Consider the following 16,559-nt stretch of genomic DNA (forward strand, 5'->3'; position numbering starts at 1 on the left):
TCGAGGGCATCGAGTAAAATCCGAAGCAAACGCGTACATTCCATAGCAGCTCAACGGCGAAAGGTGAACGCGTTCTCGCTCTCTCGACTCGAAATAAAGAACAAATAAAATAAAATATGTGTATGTATATATAAGTCTCTCTCTATGTATGTATGTATGTATGTATGTATGTATGTATGTATATATATATGTACGTATTCTCAGTTCTCACACTTAGAAGAAAGCGTCGTGAATCCGTTTGCCTTTCGTCTTTCACAGCATCACTAGCTATTTGTTCTCTTTTTCAACACCCGAGTAAATTCATTACGCGAAGACTAAAGCAGCTATTTAATTATTCTAACTTGCAATTAGTACCTGACAATGTCTTTTTAATTTTAAATTAATAAGGATCTGATACTTTACATATACGTAATGCAATGGATCAAATTAGAACGAAACAATTTAATGCTTCAGATACTTTTACGGGATTACGTTACAGGAAATATAAGAAATTCTTCCCAAGTATTCACACCAATCAAAAATATAATGAATTGTTATCTTTTCTTAATCGAGTTTATAGACAATTCATTCGTATTGCATTCTAATAGATTATTTAAAAAAATAAAAAAATAAAAAAATAAACAAAATCTAATTCCAATCGTTATATATCATTTGTTGTATTAATCGTGCATTTTTTCTTTTTTCTTTTTTTTTTTTTTTTTTTTTTTCTTTTTTTTTTAATCAAAAACGTGCGCGTGTGACAAGATCTAATTTGAGAAAACTAATTAATCGACCGACGAACTCGAAATTCATTTTAAAATTACATTGAAAAGTTATTCGATATAAAATGTAGGCTACGAGTATCGTATGTCAAGTTTGGCAACGATCGAAATCGAAAGAGATAAAGCGAGATACAGAGAGATAGAGCGTATATTCGTATGCGTGTGTCAGCAAAAAAGAGAGAGAGAGAGAGAAAGAGAGAGAGAGAGAGAGAGAGAGAGAGAGAGAGAGAGAGAAAGAGAGAAAGAGAGAGAGAGTCCGTGTCGTACCTCAGCTCGGCTTCGTCCATGTTTGTGTACATCTAGCCAGGAAGACTTTGTAAGAAAATGATAAGTAGAGGAGAAGAGACGCAACAGACGAGCTGATGCCGATCGAAGAGGATTAAGGCACGTTCCGGTAGTGAGAAACTCGAAAGAAGAACACCAACTGGGCGGGTTCGCCGTTTGTACACTAACAAAGATGACGACGACCGGCGTCGCGACGCCCGAGCGTCGTCCGAGTTGCGCTATTGAAACAGCGCATGCGTTGTAAACGTCACGACCAATCAATTGCTCCTTTCGAAATCTTGCCACTCTCTTTCTTTCTATCTCTATCTCCTTCTTTCTCTTTCTCTCTCCCTCTCTCTCTCTCTCTCTCTCTCTTTCTCTATCTTTATCTATCTATATTTATATTTTCTTTATCGATTTGCATAATTTACTTCGAGAAAGTTTTCGATCCAAAAAATAATAAAAGAAAGTTGAAAAAAGAAGATCAAAAATTTCCAAAATTATGTAAATAAAATCATTTCGATGCTTATATTATTCGAAATTGAATGATTCCCAAATTATGTAAACACATAATATATATATATACACGTAAGATATAAAATATGTCGGGTTCATAGATATGCAAGCAACTTGTTGAAGTTTAGCAGAAAGTTTGATCAGAGATATTTACACGCCTCTAAGTCGCTAACAAAGTGTATGTAAATGTTTCTTTTTTTCTCTTTTTTTTTCTTTTTTTTTTTTTCTTTTTTTTTTCTTTTCTTTTTTAATTCATATGGATCTTTTCGAAGGTCGACATTGTTTTTATATATATATCCTTAGATATCTATAAATTTTGTTACACATTTATATAGCAACGGCCAGTTGTAATCGAAATTAATATCTAGTAAAAAATTGCCGTTATGCACCGTTTACAAGATAATAGAGATCTTAACGACTGACTAATACATTCATACTTGCTATATAAAGCACATTATTTACAAATCAAGCGATCGTGCATTTTGATGAGATGAAGGTCAGCGATCTTGTACGACGTAATCAATTGCAAAATATTATGTGGTCTGATGAATTGTTATTCAAATTGTAGTATAAAAATTCAATTATTTGAATACTATTAAGATGTCGATTATCTCGTGAACGATGCATGATAATTTTTTACTAGATATGATTTCACTTGCAAATAATCATTATTATGTAAGTAAGCAAAAACGAAAATTATACTCGTCCATTTAAAACAACTGTGTCGACCTTCATAACTCGAAAAGATCACGAGTAAAAGAAAAAAAAAATTTATACTTTGTAGCTGACTCAAAGTAATACAAATACATCTTATTAAATTTTCTTTTAATTTCAACCAGTCGCAAGATATTCGCACGGATATCTATAGATGGACACACTGTATATGTATAAGTTATAATAATCCAAAATAAATCATTATAAATAAGTTGTTGTTTTACTTTTAACGAATGTAAAATAGAGTCGATCGCTGAGTCTCTATTGATCAAGTTAGTGTCCAGTCTCCAGTTTCGATCGCGAATTAAAATCGGATTACGTTTCTTCTGGTTAATTACGAAATAGAATGAGCCAAGTGCCGGTTTCTGGATGTTATATATAACACTGCTCTTTTTTTCTACGCACTTCGAACTACTTTCAATACGAAAATAAGCAAAGATTATAGATATATATATATATATAAAATCTTTTTTATAGTAATAAACGTTTTTCTTATAAATAATAATTATTTACTCCATAATGCAATATTACGACGATTATTTTTTGTATAGAAAATTAAAGGAAAAAGAAAAAAAAAGAAAAAAAAAACTCATTCCGGTACCGGGAATCGAACCCGAGCCTCCTGGGTGAAAGCCAGGTATCCTAGCCACTAGACCATACCGGACTTGTGGAAGAAACTGTTTTCTCTCTCAAATATAAACTAGAAATCATTCTTAATTACGTATCATAAATATATTATGATATTATGAATTAAAATATTATCTATATACACTCTAATATTCGACGATCTTACAATTTTTATTTAGATCGTAAAAAAAGTAAATTATTGAATCAAATACGATCAAATAAATAAGAAGAATAAAGGAGTTAACCATAATGTTTAACGTTTTATAATATTTACTCACGGCCAAGTGCCAGAACGTTTTCTTCGTCTAGTTTCCGGACTTTTATCATAGTCCTCGAAGAAAATTCCATCCGTATCATTGTTTTCGAAATTAGCAGCACCACCTTTCAATCCAGTAATGGATCTCCAATCGAGCAGTTCGCTCACGCTACGTCTTCGTGGTTTTTCCTTCACCATTTCCATCATCCATTTACGTCACCGTTTGATTTTAATCCAACACTTGCCTCATTGATATCCTTGAAAGTAACGAAGTATCGAGCGTCTTCCAAAACCTTCTTCCTTCTTCCATTGTTCAGATCTTAGCATAGGAATCATGATTTTACGATCGTTGGTTCGAACACTCTTAAAAGAAACATTTCTCGAACGATAGAAAAAGAAAAAAAGAAAAAGAACGCTCCAAAAAAAAAAGAAATAATCTTTTTAAACGCGAAACAAGATATCTAAGATACGACTTAACGAAAAGATACCGCGTCTAAGTTCTCTCAGCTGTTCGATCAGCTGTTCACATATCACGTGATACTTCGAAGCGCCATTTAAAAAGATTCCAACACGATTTTAATTAAAAAAACTCCTACGGATGCAACGCTTTATAGTTCCTATAATTTTAATGATTATTAAGTGTTAAGAAATATGAAAAATGATTCTTTTCTCCCTTTTTTTTTCTTTCATATCAATTTTTTGTTATATTCTTTACAAAGTTTCATGATGCATATAAATTCGAATCGAAAATTCCATTCGATATATATATATATATATATATATATATATATACATACACATAAATAAATAAATAACTATATAATACGTATATAAATATATACGTAGTTACTCAAGTGCGTCTATTTCCATATCGTTTTACAAAGAGTGTATGTTTGCTCGTTCGCTCGTTCGTTCGTTCGTTCGTTCTTTCTTTCTTTCTTTCGTTCGTCGTTCGTCATTCGTTCGCTCGCGCGCACACGCGCTCGACCCACTTCTTTCACACTTGGGAAATTTCACTTCGCGAACAGTATCCGAGCACGCCTTTATTAATAATGAATCAACATTAAATGGAATCGAATCGAATCGAATCGAATCGAATCGAATCGAATCGATATCACATATCACTCTTTCTCTCTTTAACTTTCCGCATGCGTTTCTTCGTGTGCATATGTATGCATGTACTTTATCGCAATGCGAGCACCATCGTCGAAGGGTTTCGCTTTCAACGAGAGTTCTGTTACCAACGTTCTACTTTTCTCTCCTCTCCCCTCCCCCTCTCTCTCTCTCTGTCCTTCTCTTTTTTTTCTACACTCACCGTGATCGATCGATTCCAAAGACTTTGAAATATTTACTTGCTCGGCAATTTACGTTTATCGTCGATAATAAACAAATTATTTAGAGGACGAATAGAACGCTCAAGGATCCTTACCTAACAATTGTTTTTCCTTTGTATTATTTCTCTTTAATTTGTATTCTCGCTTTAATGCGTATAACAACGACGTAATGAGCAAAGTAGTATTACGTAACGATTAAGAAATTCTATTTTCAAGCTGGTACATCGTTGGAATTTTTGTTAGTTTTATCGCGTGAGAGGCGAAAGTACAACGAACTTAACTTAGTCAGATCAAGGTACGAAAGTGTGGATAAGGAAGAATGGAAATAGACGTAGCTCGACGTTTTTTTTATTATCTTTTATATACTCGGGCACAGTGACACCGTTTAATGATTAAAATCGAGACGAAAATCACGTAAGTAACGTCAAAAAGATAGTCTCGTTCTCGATTCGTAATAGACGATAGAAATAGCCGTTCCTTAGAAGAGTGCCAACAGAAAAATAACGTTGACCTCGAGTGATCGAGGGATTCTGTCATTAACACTCAAGAGTCAAGATCGAAGAATAAATCGATTCGAATTCCTATCAAGATATATTATAAATTTACATTCGAATCATTTACTCGAGTCGCTTCGTTGCATCCGCAAGCGTTTCTTCTTTTGTCTTTTTTTTTTTTTCTTTTTATTTTTCTTTTTCGCAACTTTGTCTTCTTCGAAACTTCATTCTTAATAAAAACGTGATCGTAAATTTTTAATTGTTCACTTACTATTGTATTTGATACACGCACAAAACGAATTTTATATATGAAATCGTGTAACTACGCACGATATAACGATCTATGTTTCCAATTATGTTGAAAACGAATATTCGATTATATTCTTTCACACAGTCAGCCTCGAAATATACGGGAGAATAAGGTCTTGGCTCGTCCGCGATCGCCGAGCGCCGAGACTCTACTGACGAGAGACGATACGGTGCCGCGACCTCTCTCTATGTATATACATATGATATACATGTGTACGATGTATGTGTATATAAATACGTACGTAAGTATACGTCGTCGTCCGCTTATGTTAGGGCTTTCTAACTCGCAACACTCCCTACCACAACAACATCGTAACTAACTTCGTACAATAGAAAGAATATCGACTTTGAATCTTCCATAGGTCGTATTATCTATTTTTTACGCATTAATTTTCCACATAAATTTATACGGATAGTATTGTGTGTGTGTGTGTGTGTGTGTATGCGTGTGTTGCGTACATTTCATATCTGATAATTAATTCAATAATTTCCTTTTCCTTTTCTCTCTTCCATTTTCTATTTTCTTTTTTACTTTTTTTTGTTTTGTCTTATTTAACCGAACGACCAATGTAACAAAATTCTATTTTACGCACTTATTATTCGCAAATCGTCGTAAAATTTTACAAGCTTATCGCTTGTAAATGTTCTTACCTATGTAACAAAATAAAATAAATAAATAAAATCCATAATATTCAGAGAACGTTTCTTTGGAAAGAGTAACATTCGTTCCAGTCGAGGTAAGGAGAACAAAAGGTGCCGCTGAGCCAAGGCTGAAACTTGTCGTCTTGCTGCCGGAAGTCTCCACCTCGTGGCAATACAGACTTCCGGCCAGTGAAAGCGACAATGGCCTCGAGGCTAATGGACTTCGTAGCTCACAGTTGGGAAAGAGAGAGAAAAAGAGAAAAAGAGAAAGAAAGAAAAGATAGAAAGAGAGAGAGAGAGAGAGAGAAAGAGAGAACATTAGGTGCGGTATTGCAACGTCTTCATGCGAGTTAGACTCGCTTGCGTGTCGAGCTCGACCTATTTTCTTCAACATCGCTCTTCGTTGAAAACAACACTAGTCTTTCTTCGGTTACCATTAAAGAGTCAAGAAAAATTAACTTTTTCTCTCACGTTCTCTCGACAATATCATTATCCTTTGGTTCTTTCTAATCTCACTCTGTCTTTCTCTCTCTCTCTCTCTCTCTTTCTCTCTGTCTCTCTCCCTCTCTCTATGAAACTATTATTCTCCGTTTCTTCCTAATATGTTTCCCCTTCTCTCTCTCCCTCTCTACAATACTATTATTCTGTCCCTTTTTAACCCCTCTCATTCACTCCCTCTTTCTCTCCTTACAACACTATTATTCTCTATTTCTCACTGTTTCTTTCTCTCTCTCTCTTTCTTTCTTTACAATACTATTATTCTCTATTTCTTTCTCATCTCTCTCTCTTTCTCTTTCTCTTTCTCATTTCTAATTTGCTGAGATATCTTATTCTAATCCATTATAAGTAGGTATAGAAAACAAAAAATGTCAGTTTAATGATACAGAACTCTTTGTCCATTCCACTTTCAAGTTTTTATCTTATGATAGTTATAACGAACTATTAGTCTATGTTAATAATTATGTTAATAACGAGGCAAATACGTATCAAACGCTTTCTAATAAGGAAATGAAAAATACTCTTATCGCGCGCCTCGCTTTCTGTGAAAACCGACGCTTTCTCGTCAAGTGGTTCGAATTTTTTATTATTAGCATTATTACTATTATTATTATTTTTTTTTAACTATTTTTATTACGAAAAGATAATCTTGTGGTCGACGATGAAACGTGAGCGCAATTTACTTGAGTTGTCAGAGTATTCGTGAATGAGACTCGTGATGGATCGTAGACAGTTTATAAAAATGATAAATAATGAATAGATTAATGTGAAAAAAATATATAATGTGAATACATAGAAAATATGAAAATAATTTGGACTCATTAAAATAGTTGAAAAGGACTTTCTCAAGTGCGATGGTGGTGTAATGGTCAGCATAGTTGCCTTCCAAGCAGTTGATCCGGGTTCGATTCCCGGCCATCGCACACGTATTTTTTTTCTTCCTCTTCTCTTTCTTTTTTTTTTTTTTTTGACGAGCTTTTTTAAATATTTCCGACATCGTTATCAGTTAAATTATTGTTAAAAAGCGAACAACATTAATTCTTCAAAAATTAATTAAGATAAATGCGTAACTAATCTACAAGGAGTATGCTACAAGCAATATATAGATTATTTAAAAATCAGTAAAATAAAAATATATAGAATGTAATAATAATATTAATAATACGCGTAATATACCATTGGAGCGGTTTGTGCGCAATAAATGAAAAAAAATAAAAAATATAGTACAACAGCGATATACAGCTAGGTCAAAAAGATCTGAGTTTTAAATACGTACTTACAAATATAGATTTAGAATATAATGATAAAAATAAACAAAACAGTCTGGTGAATGTAAGCAAATATTACGTCATACATATCTTTTCTACGAATCTCTCCTACTTAGATATATATGTATATATATAAAACTATTTAGATATATATATATAGAAAAGCCGACAGATCCTCCTTGTATTCAAGCACAAATATCGGAGTTAAAATCTAAATCAAAAAATTACTCTAACCACAGTTATTAAAAACTAATCGATTTTATCATTTTTACTATATATTATTTTATATTCCAACTGTATAAATATATTTAATTATTAAATATTTAAAAAATTTATTAAATCTTTTAAAATTTTTATTAAAAATATTTAATTATTAAATATATTATTTTATATTCTAACTGTATAAATATGTTTATTACTTTGTTTATTATGTTAATATTACAAGCATATACAAGGTATAATCGTTAAATCCGATATTGACAAAGATTAGAAGAACTCACGTAAAGCAGCTGTTAATAAGTTTTACGTTTTTGTTTTTCTTTCATTTTATCTTTTATTTTTGACGTTTAAAAAATTATCTTTATTTTCTGGTCGTATTATTTAAATGTTCAAACGAGCATGTTTAAGAAATAAAAATTAAAAAAGGAAAAAGAAAGATGGCCTTTCAAGCAATTAATTAAAGAATTCGATTACTGCCTATTATATACAAATTCTTTTTTTTTACATTACTTTTCAACAAAATTTTTCTTTTTAAATAATGCTTCCGATATTGTTTTTAAATTCGTTAAAATAGGAACAATGTTGTTTCTACAAAATTAATTGCGTGACCACATCAAGATCAAAGTTTGATGAAATGATATAAAAGATAAAACGCTCTCGTATTTGTTCAGAATAGATCAATGTAATTTGATTCAGCACACGTGACTCGTGAAGTAATAAAACGTGAGCAATAGTTTGCGTCAGCTAATACGCGTGATGTTAAGTATTATCATAATTCATCAACTCGGCCATTTTAAATGTGTTTTCAAAGAGGATGACGTACGAAGAATTCGCATGATCGATATGAAATTATACTCCATTCGTAAAAACATAATAATAAAAATACTATTGTTTATCGAATGAGGATGTATATCTACCAATAAATATTACACTCTGTGCAAGTAGCACTGCTGGTGTAGTGGTATCATGCAAGATTCCCATTCTTGCGACCCGGGTTCGATTCCCGGGCAGTGCAAGTGTTTTTTCTTCTTTTTTTTTCTTTTTTTAGAGAAAGGAACGTAAAAACGCGATTCAATAAGTAACAATGCAAATTAAATAATTAATACCTTTCTCCCTTCAAAAAAGAATATTTTACTATTCTAAAGCATAAAGAAATATCTATGATTAATAGGACTGATTACGAAATAATACACACGTATATTTCTAAAAGTGAACTTCATTAAATTTAATATTCTTAAAAAATATTCTTCCGATTTTATTTCGAAATGGAGAGAAAGAGAGAGAGAGAGAAAAAGAGAAAAAAAATAATTTCAAAATATTCTACTATATTTACGATTAAATTCGAGATTGGCAACTTACGCTCAGCCGAGATTGGCAATCTTTTATACCTTAGAGAAGATTTAAAAAGTGTCCTTCTCGTTCTTAGGGCAATCCTGTAAAGGACACTTCTACTCCAGAGCATCGCTATATACCGCGCACCGTTCTACTGACAAGGTCCCCGAACGTCGTGCGTTTTCATCTTTTGTCAGACAAGTGTACATTATCCGGAAAGGGTAGGGGGAAGGAAAGAAAAATTTTGTAACGATAAGAGAAGAACCTCAGCGATAACCTAAAGCTGTTTCGTTCTTGTACGATAGAGAAGATGTTGATGTGTGTGGTGCGCGCGACTAACTGAACATTCGTACGAATATATCTCTTCTTTTATCTTATTAAACGCGACACGAGTGAGCTCTCCAATCGAGTAGATTGTTTTGAATTTCATAATTAATTACACACAGTTGCGTATTTAAAAGTCGTTTTTACGAATCCAAGAAGAAAAAAGAAAAAAAAATAAAGAAAATGGTGTCATTCGAAACAAAATATTATTTTTAAAATATTTCACATTGTATATCATTACTTTATCTAATACTTTTATGATTCTATAGTATATAGATAACGATATTGCCAAATGTTACGATCGTAAAAGAAGAAAACTTTTGACATTAGCTTCGTGTTTCTTACTTTCGTATCATTTCTTTTTATCGGAATCTTCGGTATCTTTGTTCTTTGCTAACAAGTGTATTAATTTTAGTGGTATAATAAAATCTACTTACAAAATTAAACACGTGACCGGACGTTATTACTCAGATTGACCGAGAAAATGAATTTGTATCGTCTTCGTATTGCACTCGATAAAAATATATCACTATGTCATTATCGTCCGCATTCTTGCACATTTGACATACGGGGTTAATACTCTGATCTCATGAAGTTCATGAAGATTTTGAATGAATAATAAAAAATTTTCTATTTCCCTTTTATATCTCGCAAATGATATTTCTTATTATAGATACGTTCTTTTAATAAACGAAATAATGGCGTTAAATCATTGAAAGAAATTTATTCAATTTAAATATAATATACACATATATCGAGTGCTTGTATTTCTCGCGTTCGTGTGTTGTGTTTGTTCATATGGAAGTGGAAATTTTACACCTTCATAGGATCAACACGAACGAGTCACGAGAAAGTGGTTCTGGTTTTCTGAATACTCAAGGCTCGAGAAACGAGTCTCTTTGCATAATAGATACAGGACATTTAGACGCAAATTTAGTTTGAAAAATTCTAAAACCGGATTATATTTCGAAAAGTTTTCTACAAAAGGAAGACTTGTCGATATAGATAAGGGTAATATTAGTTGATACGATCGAATCAAAAGCAATTATAATTATTAAGCATTCGCAATATACAAGGTGGCCTATAAAGCAGTTAACAAAAATTCATTATTATTGTAAACAGGTTTAATTTACAAACATTAAGTCACACAGATAACATTTAATAGATCTAATTTATGCATTGAAAATGAGAGAAAGCGTTATCAGCATCTAATATAGATTAGTAACATGTTATTGCAGTCATTCTGTATTAAATATTATCTATGTGGCTTGCGTTTCTATATATGTGTATCTGTTTACAATAATAATGCATTTTTGTCGATCGACTTATAGGCGACCTTGTATAATTGCAAAATAGGGATAAAAGGGTTAAAAATTCAAATCCATGCAATTTATAAATTAAATAAGCAAAAAATACGAAAGTGCATTTATGATATATCATACAGTTTCGTATAAAATCTATTATTTTAATCAATGAGATTGGATAAACGTATTTAAATAAGACATATATTATTATGAATAATCACTAATGCACTATGAAGAAAACTACTATATCAACGGAATAATTACCGACTAGGTAGGATACGAATACAAATTGTTCATGCTAACGGCAATAGCTACAAAGGATAACACAAAGGTAGAAATCTGCATTACCTTCGTTGTTCCACCGGCTCGGCCAATAACATGAACCGCGCGTTGCTTCAAGAGACAAAAGAAAAAGTTATTAACATTTAAATTTGTTGACTCGAATAAATCACTTTGTAAGTTACTTACAATAAAGCTTTAATTTCTTTTAATTTCTTATCTCTGTTTTTTTCTCTCCTTTCACTTTTTTAATATAATCGATCCTCTTAACTTCTAAACTAATAAATATTTATATTCTTGTCATTTTTGATTCTTCAATAGTTAAAAATGTTAATGTGACGACTAACAAGCACAGAAAGCAAATATCCTTGACTTCGTTTCTAGAAGCCCTTCGTATATGTCAATTTATATACAGAGATAAGCATCGAGCCCTGAAGCTATTATATCGTCTCACATGTAAAAATAATGGTTTTATTTGAAACCATTAAAAATAATTGCTACATTTATTTCATTTATCTCACATCGTCATTCATATGAAAAAAAGTCTTGTTTCTTTATTTTTAAATATTACGAATTTAATATATATATATATATATATATATATATATATATATATATACATATGTACATATATATATATATATATTTGTTCTGTGCTCGTTGTAAAAAAAAAAAAAAAAAAAAAAAAATCTTTTTACTGTATCTCAACTCACATCGACAAATCATATCTCAAATAATTTATCGATAAGATCGAAAGAAAGTTACATGTGGCAGAATTTTCTTTCAAGGTCATATGAATTTTTAAATATATATACTCAATATCGTTTCGTTTTACGCTTGTAATTCGAAAAGGGAGAGTATATTGTTACGAGTAAGAACGACAAGGTCCCTAGTCATGCACCTTGACACGAATCGTCCAAATCATTTAAGTGTACATGACATTCTTTCTTTTTCTTTACACGCTATTTAAAATAACGTATCTCTTTCTTTATAAAGAAAAGAATTATACGTCATGGTTTCCTAATAATTAAAATTCGAGACTCGAACTATATCAACGTATAACATATATATTTGAAATAAATAAATTTTTTTTTTTTTTAATTTTGAAAATAATAATTTATTTGATTTTAAAATTATAATTCTCGTATATATATATATATATATATATATATATATATATCTATAAAACATTTTTATACGGAGAAAAAAGAAAAAAAGAAAAAAAAAAATTCATGTGCGATGGCCGGGAATCGAACCCGGATCAACTGCTTGGAAGGCAACTATGCTGACCATTACACCACCATCGCACTTGATACGATTTCTCATTCGAAGAGTGAACAACCATTAAATTGACATATTTTATCCTTGATTTTTAAATGAATTTTAACATATTGTTAATCGATATACTCTTATCTGTACGTGCGTGCAATTTATATAATATTAAAGTATAAAATTATATAAATCTTTCCTATAATATTATTTATTGTATTGAACAATGTCCCGTGTGATTTAATTTTAATATTATATAATTTTTCTAAATTATTAATATATTAATAACGATTTTAATAAAGATTATAAATAAAATCAGTATCATAATAGTAATCACGTGTTAACCCTCTATAAGACCGTGTAACTTTGAATTATGCTTAAGTATTATATATATATACACACACACAGGCGCAAACGCACAGTGCGCGCACATATACACACATATCTATATTTTTAGATCTTATTTTATTTCATTATTATAAAGTTATATGTTACATCATATATGAAGTTTTTAATATCATTTTTTTAAGTTAGAATTATACGTTATAATAATACTAATATTATATTATAACATATATATATATATATATATATATATATATATATATATACATCGATTAAAATATAGCATTACAAATTTTTCTCTTAAAAACGACAGTTTTCGAAAAATATTCTTCAAGATAAAAATCATCTGATAAAAAGTAATCTGGAAGAACCATTATGGCATTTACTGTTTACTTTATTTAAGAGATCAACTATGTTGTTTGACATTACCACGTTTTTATAATGGTAGCATGTTTTACGTTAAAAAAAAAAAAAAAAAAAAAAAAAAGAAGAAGAAGCATGCAATTTTCATCTGCAATATTTTTTCATTCTGAGCTCGAAATAATGAGTTATAGAGAGTTAGGAAAAAAAAAAAAAAAAGAAAGAAAGAAATTAATTTATTGTCTTTTTTTATAATGATGACTACGAATACGAAGAAAAAATTAAATGAAAAAGAAGATTGTACCGATTACAAATATTCCACTATGTGTATCTAATTCTTATTCATGTTACAAATATATATCTTTTTAATTTGTAATTTAAATCAACTTGCCTACTAACGAAGAAACGACATATTTACATATATATATATTCCCACATACACGATTTACACACACACGCACACACACACACATACACACACAATATATATATATATGTGTGTGTGTAAATGTCAATAGATAATTTGCCGTTAAATAGTATCGCATGAGATCTTCTAAAAGATACAAGTTTATAATGGAATTAGAACTGACTAATCGACTCGCAAGTTATTTTCGCATAGCAACTACGTTCCTAAATAATAATAAACTTGAACGATAAACAAATTTGTTTTAAAAAATATAATTTTAATCTAAATAACATATTTGTCCTAAGGTCATAACACAATAGAACTAAATAAAGTTGAGTTTTGGAATTCCTAACGAAAAATACGCGGGAATACGAAATAGCGGAAAAAATAGCGATATCGTGTCAAAGGTTAAAATAAAAAATAGTACCTTCGGTTTCTCTCTTTCAATTCTCTCTTTCAATATATATATATATATATATATATATATATATATATATATATACATACTCACAGAATATATATAGAATAATATGCATATATATATATATAACAAGTAATATAATAATATGTATATATAACATATTAATTATATAATTAATTATGCATAATTATGATACTATATACATAATAATGTCAGATGTAATATAATATATTTATATATATATATTCATTTATTAATATAATATATAAAAAGTAATATACATATGTGTGTGTGTGTGTGTATGTGTTAAGTTAAAATTTCATTTATTTATCCATCCTCTTTGTCTTACCTGAACGTTTGTTGTTTGTCCTGCATCCTGGAGACAACTGTTTTACTCGGTGTATTTTCTTCGACCTCCAAACTTGCCATCGCCTTTGCCAATTGAAGATCGCTTTCGTCCATTTTCTTGCCACTTCCGTTTCCTCTTAACCGTTTCCACTTTTCTTTTTCTTCCTCTCTCTCTCTCTTTCTCTCTCCCTCTACCTTTTTTTCCTCTTCGTTTTCTTTCTTTTTTTCTTTCTTTCAATGCTAGGTTGTTTTAACCGTTATTAAATTAAAAATCACACACACACGCACACACATATATATATACACACGCACAATATATATACTTTATCAAAACCGTATAATAAAAAGAAAGAAAAATGAAAACAAAAGAAGAACAATCGGAAGTTTCAATCTCCGCACCAAAAGATGTCTCGTAGAGCACTGAAGGGATCTCGCATAGCACGAGTCAACTTAACCTTAAACGTGTCACTCTCCTTCGTCTTCCCCTTCTCCTTTTTAATTTTCTTTCTTTCTTTATCTTTCTGTTCTCTTTCTCTCTTTCTCTCTCTCTTTCTCTCTCTCTCTCTCTCTCTCTTTCTCTCTCTCTTTCTCTCTTTCGTTGTTCACTTCTCAAGTCTTTTTTCTTCGTTTGACGCTCCCTCAGCCTCCAATTGCTCATTCGTTTTAAATGGTGTGTACATGTACATACATCCTGTGTATGCATACTTTATTCTCGCGCGAACAAAACGTTTCTATTATCGTCCCCTCGTTGGGTAAGTCCGGTATAGTTTTTATCTCTTTCTAGCTGGGCGTTTTCTTTGTTGGCATTTTCTTTCTCTTTCGCACTTTCTGCATCTTATTACGTCGCACATTTAACGAATAGATATATCGAAATATACGTAAATTTTTATACATACAGTTCATTAATATATCAGTTTTTATTCTTAACAATGGAAATAAAAGTGATTATATTGTAATAATCAAATATAGAAAACGGATCGTTTAATTTGTGAAATCTGATTCAATAATTACGATCGATGTACGTTGATTAGAAGTTCCATAGATTTCTGTTAGATGGCAGCACAAGTTATTATCACTCTTTTTTACCGTCAGATCTTTTTAGACTTATTTATTTAGTACCATCTAGCGTGTTAAAACGGTACAACGTTAAAGAACTTTAGGTAGTATGCATCCCTGACGATAGGCAATATTTCACACAGACGTATATGAAAAATTCTTTAGTCTGGAGGTAGAACAAAATTTATCGTCTTTTTTCGACATAAATGAATGGTAGAAATAAAACGTAAATGATTCCTTGCAAAAAGATGAAAACGATTAAGACCATTGGTCTCTTTATATTTGTCATAAAGAATAAAAGTAATTACCAATATAATTACCAGAGGAAAGAGGAAAAAAAAAAAAAAACAAAAAGAGGAAAAAATCGAATAAAAACTTTCTCGATGCGAAGTTCGTAACAGAATTTCACTGCAATTAAAGTATACTCGGTAGCATGATCTCAATTGAAGAATAATAATAAAGATCTCAATGCAAAGAATGGAAAGTAAGGAACAGTTAAATCGGTATTGGAAAGCGATATAATTATGTCGAATACAAGGTACAATTAAAAGTGATCGTTCGGTTGTCGATTCTCAGCTACCAGAGCTAAGTTTTAAAAGGTATAGCAATTAAACAATAACAGAGAGAAAGGTGAATAGATATAAATCGTGAGAAATCGTTGTTAAGTTTTCCAAGAGAATAAAATATTTGAAAACGTTGATCCACTTAACCAAGAGTGGACTTGGTTCTCGTTGAAAGGATCGATGGATCGATCGACTCGATCACGAACATATAGTATACTATATAATATATATGTATACATATGTATAGACTCCTGTACCTGTTTCGTTCTCTCGTTCTTCTCCCCTACAGCCTCTTACCGAACCCATATAGCCGGTACTTGCTATCAAGGCCAGTCACTCGATTACCCGCGTTTCTTATGCATCCAACGCGCATAAAATCGTGCGCTCGCTCTCGCACCCGAGGCTCGCTTTACGATGATCTACGATCGACAATGTTCGATCTACCTCCAGACGTCGCTTCTTTCTTTTTCTCTCTTTCGTATCGTGTACGAATGAACTTCGAATCGCTGTTAATGAGATCCTTGAATTTATTATTTTTTTTTTCCTTTTTCTTCTTTCTTTTTTTGATTCATTGTCATTAAAAAGAGACACGTACATACAAACAGGTTCATTTCATCTATTATTATATTCTTGTCGTATCATTATGCGAT

At 31.0% G+C, this 16,559-nt stretch overlaps 1 protein-coding gene and 4 non-coding genes across 13 annotated transcripts in view; 2 read left to right on the top strand and 3 right to left on the bottom strand.

The window, feature by feature from the left end:
* LOC122638070 (NAD kinase-like) overlaps positions 1-14,482 on the bottom strand; it is a 30,889-nt gene extending 16,407 nt beyond the window's left edge. Inside the window, exons 1-2 of one of the 9 annotated variants that reach the window (XM_043830755.1) lie at positions 14,292-14,482; positions 11,211-11,255 (exon numbers count right to left, since the gene is read on the bottom strand). In XM_043830755.1, the coding sequence (XP_043686690.1) occupies positions 11,211-11,255; positions 14,292-14,404 (158 nt within the window). In that variant the 5' untranslated portion in view covers positions 14,405-14,482. Of the gene's footprint in view, positions 1-1,028; positions 1,345-3,160; positions 3,502-5,078; positions 5,097-5,237; positions 5,441-9,261; positions 9,553-11,210; positions 11,256-14,291 lie in introns of those variants that run through there. The other 8 variants (XM_043830727.1, XM_043830719.1, XM_043830746.1 and 5 more) reach the window with 8 other exon arrangements.
* Positions 2,848-2,919, bottom strand: Trnae-uuc. The gene has a single exon. It is a non-coding gene; the product is annotated as a tRNA-Glu (tRNA).
* Positions 7,267-7,338, top strand: Trnag-ucc. The gene has a single exon. It is a non-coding gene; the product is annotated as a tRNA-Gly (tRNA).
* Trnag-ccc lies at positions 8,847-8,917 on the top strand. Its single transcript has one exon. It is a non-coding gene; the product is annotated as a tRNA-Gly (tRNA).
* On the bottom strand, positions 12,377-12,448 carry Trnag-ucc. Its single transcript has one exon. It is a non-coding gene; the product is annotated as a tRNA-Gly (tRNA).
* Positions 14,483-16,559: the final 2,077 nt, after the last annotated feature.

Source organism: Vespula pensylvanica, chromosome 1 (genome assembly GCF_014466175.1).
Source record: "Vespula pensylvanica isolate Volc-1 chromosome 1, ASM1446617v1, whole genome shotgun sequence".
Taxonomy (NCBI): Eukaryota; Metazoa; Arthropoda; class Insecta; order Hymenoptera; family Vespidae; genus Vespula; species Vespula pensylvanica.